A 6,689-nucleotide genomic window follows, 5' to 3' on the forward strand; every position below is an offset into this window, starting at 1 on the left:
TTTTCTTGAGTAGTATTTATTATTTTAAGATTGAGTTGTTTAATTTAATTAGGAAGTGGGTGGAGTAAAATGCGGCGAAGTTTTGTTGTTAGTTCTTGTGATTATTTATGGACGGTGAAGGCTTTTAACTTTTTCGGACGTACATTTTATGGTAAGTATAGGAATAATGAGGCCGAAGCCAAGGGGATGGACCCCGTGGTCACGTGAACTCCGTCCGTCTCCGTCTCAGGCACACACCACTTTCCTTCTTATGGAACCCATTATCTGGCATTGCCAACCAAACCTGGAAATTCCATTTTCCACGTACTCCCCCACTCCCAACCAATTCCCATATATACAAAGCTCAAACTCTCCCATTTTATAAACTTAATAAATTTATATGTTTGACTATAATTGTATTTGTTACTTCCAAAGAAAATTGAAAACCCCAGACTACCCTCCCCCCTTCTCCTCATTTGTTGATATTGTAGTACACTACTGCAGCAATCATGAATTGTATTATATTATTCTGTCTTCTCTAACAAGCCTCCGTCGTAATAATCATCAAAATACAGCTGCTTTGTAACAGAGACAAACGAAGCATTAGGGAGAGAGAAAGACTCTGTGTGTCTCTATGTATGCTGCTTCTGCTGCTGCTGCTGCCACCAGTCTACACAACAGCATTTTGGCTTAGCTTCTCCCTCAAGCCAAACCCACCATTTTGCTTTTTTCATCTTATCCTTTTCAAAATCTTAGTTGATGATTTGTAGTTCCGCCATTAAAAGCTTTCACAGGTAACACTTCTTCCTTCTTCTCTTCTTCTTTCACGGAAAAGCAATCCTCCCTTTTTTTTTCTCTCTTTTTTATATGAAACCCACCTTATAAAACCCACCCACATTTAGCATTCTTCTTCGCATTTAACTAGAATGGCTAAATCCCACAGGGTTTCCCTTCTCTGTACTTTCATGATCTTCTTGTTCTGTAATTTCCATCTCCATGTTTCTGCAATGCTGGATCCTCTTGATTTTCTAGCACTTCAATCCATTCGTAAGGCTTTAAAAGACATGCCCGGCTCTAATTTCTTTGCTTCTTGGGATTTCACTTCCGATCCTTGCAATTTCGCTGGCGTTTCTTGTCAATCCAATAAAGTTGTGACTCTCAATCTTGGAGATCCTAGAGCTGGTTCTCCTGGTTTAATCGGTCGATTAGATATCTCCGTTGGTAAACTCTCTGCCTTAGCCGAATTCTCTGTGGTTCCAGGTCGGATTTACGGTTCTCTACCCGAAACACTCTCTCAATTGCACAATCTCCGTTTCCTCGCCGTCAGTCGTAACTTAATCTCCGGCCAGATCCCGGCCGGACTCGGCAACTTGCGAAAACTTAAGACATTGGATTTAAGCTACAATCAACTCACCGGACAAATTCCTCGCCCCATTGGAACGCTACCGGCGTTATCCAATCTCATTCTCTGCCACAACCGTCTCACCGGTCCGCTCCCTCTCTTCCTTTCCCGATCCCTAACTCGACTGGACTTAAAGCATAACGCTCTCTCCGGTTGGCTCGGTCCAAATTCCCTTCCTCCTTCACTTCAATATCTCTCTCTCTCATGGAACCGCCTCGGCGGTTCCGTAGACCGCCTTTTAACTCGGCTGGACCAGTTGAATTATCTCGATTTGAGTTTGAATCAGTTCACCGGTCCAATCCCCGGCCGTTTATTCACATTCCCAATAACCTCTCTGCAGTTGCAACGAAACCAGTTCTCCGGCCACGTTGAACCGGTGAATCATGTGTCAATCGCCACCGTTGATCTGAGTTACAACAAGTTATCCGGGCAGATATCTCCATTTTTCTCAACAGTACAGAATTTGTATCTGAACAACAATGGGTTTAGTGGTCGAGTACCGGGTTGCTTCGTGCAACGACTCCTTTCCGCTAATATACAAATACTGTACTTGCAGCATAATTATTTGACGGGGATAGAGATTAATCCGACGGCTGAGATTCCTTTGAGTAGCTCTTTGTGCTTGCAATATAATTGTATGGTGCCACCAGTGCAGACGCCATGTCCGTTGAAAGCAGGAAAGCAGAAGACTAGACCTCGGCAGCAGTGTAACCAGTGGAGAGGCTAGAAGAACCCTACATACCTGACACGTGTCCTGGAGGGTATAATGGGAAAACAAATTTTGAATTCATCTTAAATTAATTTAAGTCTTTCTTTCTTTCTTTCTTTCTTTCTTTCTTTTTGGGTGTTGGCTGTGGTGGGTGGTAAAGGGTAAAGAGAAAATATAAAAAAGAAAAATGTGAATAACCGAATATATTTGTAATGTGGAAATGGAGTTTTGGAAAGGACAATTATATATGTCCTGTGAAATATTAAATATTACTATAATTTATTGATTACATTCTTCCATGATTGATTACATTTTCCACTGTGTTGTTTGGCTCATTTCAGTACCTTAGAAAACTATTTATGAATTTGCACAAACCCAGAACCTAATTAAATATGTTGTGTAAGCTTTTATCTTTGTGGTCAAACTCAGAAATCATTAATTGATAATTGACATATGGTTCATAAAACCATAATAAAGTTTGAAAAACAGTCTATGCATGGTCCTCTTTTTTTTCTTTTTTCTTTCAACAAAGAGAGAATAAATGAACAACAGTAGTCTTCAGAAAAGAGAGGAATGATAAAGCAAAGAGAATGCAAAACGAGAGAGATTAGGTGTGTGGGGTAGGTTTGATTCAAGAGTTTGGGGTGCACATGGCTATGGGGATGCTATATGTGGTTTTGTTTAATTGTACTTTATTTTTGTGTGTTGTAAATAAAGTTGCAATTTTTGTCTTGAGTGATTGATGTTTAACGCTTTGGCTGCTCCCCATTCCAGGATCTAAAGAAGTTGGGGGTTTCATGTTGATGATTAAGTACTAAAGTAAGGGGCCTTTAATATAAAATAGAAAACATGCAACAACCCTTTAATTAATGAATTCTTCTCCCCATTTCTAATGTTTAGGGAGATTTATCTGTAAGAATATCCAATTAGGGGTTTGATGTTAGATTTGTTGATTGAGAAATGGTCGACTAGTCCAAATCATTAATACGTTGTTTCTTTTTTAATCAATGATAAAACTACCGAATGATGATATTCATTAAAAAAAAAAAAAAAACTGTCATATATATGTCTCAAATTGAAAGGAAAGACTAAAACTAGTAGGTTTTGATAAAATAAGTTTAATTTGGTCCAGAGGTCAACCAAGTAAAAGCAAGCAAGCAAAGATGATGATGTGAAGTGAGTTGCGTGGGATTGTGAACAGTCTACACCGAGTTTTAAAGTTCAATTAACATGAGAGCTTAGCTTGGGTATGTTGTGTATTGATTCTTCTTGTTTTCTAATCATTGATTTATCTAAAAATGTATTATGTGTTGGGTTTTATGTTATATACGACCTTGTATATAGTAAATGTAATTTATTGATTATTATTAATAAAATGTTATTATTATAATTTTAATAAGTGTTATTAATTATTTTAATATTTTTCGTCTTAATAACCTAAATTAATAAATTAACATCCCTATATTACTTTATGATCACAATCTTCATCTGTATGTGAATACATATATAGATCAATGTTCAAAATACAACTTAAAGAGTCTATAGTACAATGATAAAGTTGGGTGCAACCTTATCATGTGATATGACTTGCCTTGTATTTCGTACAAATGCAATGATCCAATGTGTTCGTGTGGGTATTCTATGTAATAAGTTTGCATAAAACTGGACATAGTAACCACTAAATGTAACTCCGTTGACTAGTTAAACTCTTGCTCGTAAAAGACTGTCATTTGATTTATAAGGGTGAGAGTGGTTAGACTGGCAACTCATCAATAAGCTTAACATTTTGGAGACAATATCAAGAGGAGAGTTGGAAACATAAATGCATAAGATGGAATTTGCTCATTCCTAACTTTAAGGCATGTAGATGAATGTTTCCTTAAATGGCGTCTTCGGAACTTCAACAAATGGTCGTACCCTCTCTGCGACAAAGACAATTTTTGTTATTGGTTGGACCATAAACCAATTATTCATTTAAGGAGCACTCATATTTAAGGAGTAATAAATAACTTAGAAGTAAAACAATAATTTGTTCCGACCAGTGTTGTGGAGATTTGTAATGAATTTTTTTAATAGTAAACGGGAAGTTATTATTTTTCTAATGAATATCTTAAGACAATATTTAAGAAACTACTTTCGTATTTCTACTTTTACTCATCATTACCTTTAATTACAATTAATATTTAGATTCCAGCAAAAGTTACATAATTCAAACAAAACAAAAGTATTAACCACATTTCACCATTTTATTAATAAAACTACTATAATAAAAACGTTAATTATAAAAAAAAATATATGGCCAAAGATGTATCTTTCTCCAATCTCCAAGATCCCATGGTTACCTAACAAAAAAAAAAATATATTTAAACATCCCATCAAAAAATATTTAGATCACATGTTTACCTTCTAACAAAAATGAAAATTTTAGAGAGAACCTAAGAGAATGATGATTTGATTTCTTATTTGAATAAGAAATTATGGACTAATCACAAATTGTCGTATCATTTACCAAATTAATGACGAAAAAATACAAATAATTGAATTTATGACTAATTAAAAATTGACATGTGTCCCAAATTGAGACTAATATTTATGATGTCTCGTGTTTTCATTATAACCGTTGATCAAATTAATTATTTTTGTCAATTAAATATTATTCATTTAGGCTAAGATTCAATTGCCTAAAAATAAACTTAATACAACTCAAATGCTAAATATGACCAAAATACATGTGATTGAGTCCATAGATCCGATCCATGAACTAACAAAACCTAAGTTCATAAGGCCTATAAATAGAAGAGTTTAAAGATAGAATTTTTTTATTGCAAAGGTCTAAAGAGATTTTATTATATAAAACTATTTAATATAAGATTTTAATTATTTTTGTTTGTTTCGCAGACTCCTGAAGCCTACCACATTTGGAGATACAAGTTTTCTTTTAAGTCTTCAACTTGAAGAACATCACATGCTTCATTTTTCAAATCAAGCGCATGCATTTAATTGACAGAATATCAGAAGATCTAATACTGGAGACTGAACTATATTGCATCAAATCAACATATATACAATATAGATAAAAGTTTAACTCAACGAATTAAAATTCTCCAAAAATCTCATGTAAACATTAAAATCTTAGGTTTCTTTGTCGTGACTAATGATCAGGATGAAAGAAAAGAATAAAATATGTATATCCAAAAATTACAAAGGGGAAAAATCGAAAGGTTGGGAGATAAATAAGAGTTAATAAGAGATAAAGAAATATGAATATATAGTGGGAAGATAAAATGTCAAGAGAAAGATGAAAAGAATGGACGAAGAAGAGATAAATTTTAACAAGAGAATTAGTTAGAGAGAGTCGTAAGGTTTTTTTAGAGATAAAAGACGAATATTTTCGTACATCTACATAGAGGGGGAGTATTGAAAGGAGAGAATAATAAGGAAATAAATTAAACAACATAAAAGTAAAATATAAATAACCACATCACTCAACCGTTTTATTAATAAAACAACTAAAAAATAATTAATCTAATGAAAAAGAATTAACTTAGCAATTAACTACATTAATTTTGTATTTAAATAATAAAATTGCCACAAAGATAATAATGAAAATCTTTATAATAAAAAGATACGATTCAAATAAAAAGTTTCTTCTAATTCATGCTTTTATACATACTATATACTATCAAATTTATCTTAATTTTCCAAATCTCAACTTAACATCAAATTTCTTAACAACCGAAATTTGGAATTAAAACATAAAATTCTACAAAATTTCACAAATTTTCAAAATCAAAATTTCATCCTAAAACATACCAAAACCGATAAATGCTCAAATAAAAAAAAGTACTTGGCTATTAACAATTTAGTTCAAATATTTAAATCTTAAAGTAATTTGATGTTTTATTTATCATGTTTGCATCTTACTCTTAAATTTATTGTTGTTATTTTAAAACTTAAAGAGTATTTTTAAAATTTTTGGCCGTGCTTGAGTATTTTTGAAAGAAAATCCAAAGGCCTTGCTTGTTTCACATAAATTGTATAGGATTTCGGACAAATATTTAATTATTTTTGTTTGTTTTGTAGATTTTCAGATTTTAAAATTCAAAATATTATTGTCGAAAGAACATTAAAACCCAAGTGACATGGATTTTTTAATGTCCTCTAAACTTGTGGGGTTTTTATACCTAAGAAATGAATAGTTGATTCTAATTAATTATCGGATAAAACTATATTATTCATACTTAATAAACTTTTAACTAATATATCTATCGTTGATATTTTATGTTGTCTTAGTTATATAAAACTATTTAATATAAGATTTTATAGTTAATTATTAACATAAAATAGGTTAATTTTCACACATATAACATAATATTAAAATATTTACGACCCGTATAACAAAATGAAAAAATTCATAAAATTAGTAAATTTTTTTCATAGATTCCAAATTTACCATTGATATTGCAGACGATTTGTCATCTTTCTTTCTTATTTTTCTTTGCGATTTATTAATCTTGTCTTCCATATTTCTTCATCTATCTTTGCTTTTATTCTAGATTTCTTTGGTTCACATGTTCATCTTTTTTTAGTAAATAAAAT

General features: G+C 32.3%; 1 protein-coding gene across 1 annotated transcript; it reads left to right on the forward strand.

The window, feature by feature from the left end:
• Positions 1-292: 292 nt before the first annotated feature.
• LOC103491338 (receptor-like protein 12) lies at positions 293-2,379 on the forward strand. The gene has a single exon (XM_008451239.3). The coding sequence runs from the start codon at positions 906-908 to the stop codon at positions 2,106-2,108; it is 1,203 nt and encodes a 400-aa protein (XP_008449461.1). The 5' UTR covers positions 293-905; the 3' UTR covers positions 2,109-2,379.
• The last annotated feature ends 4,310 nt before the right edge of the window (positions 2,380-6,689 follow it).

Source organism: Cucumis melo, chromosome 5 (assembly GCF_025177605.1).
Source record: "Cucumis melo cultivar AY chromosome 5, USDA_Cmelo_AY_1.0, whole genome shotgun sequence".
Taxonomy (NCBI): domain Eukaryota; kingdom Viridiplantae; phylum Streptophyta; class Magnoliopsida; order Cucurbitales; family Cucurbitaceae; genus Cucumis; species Cucumis melo.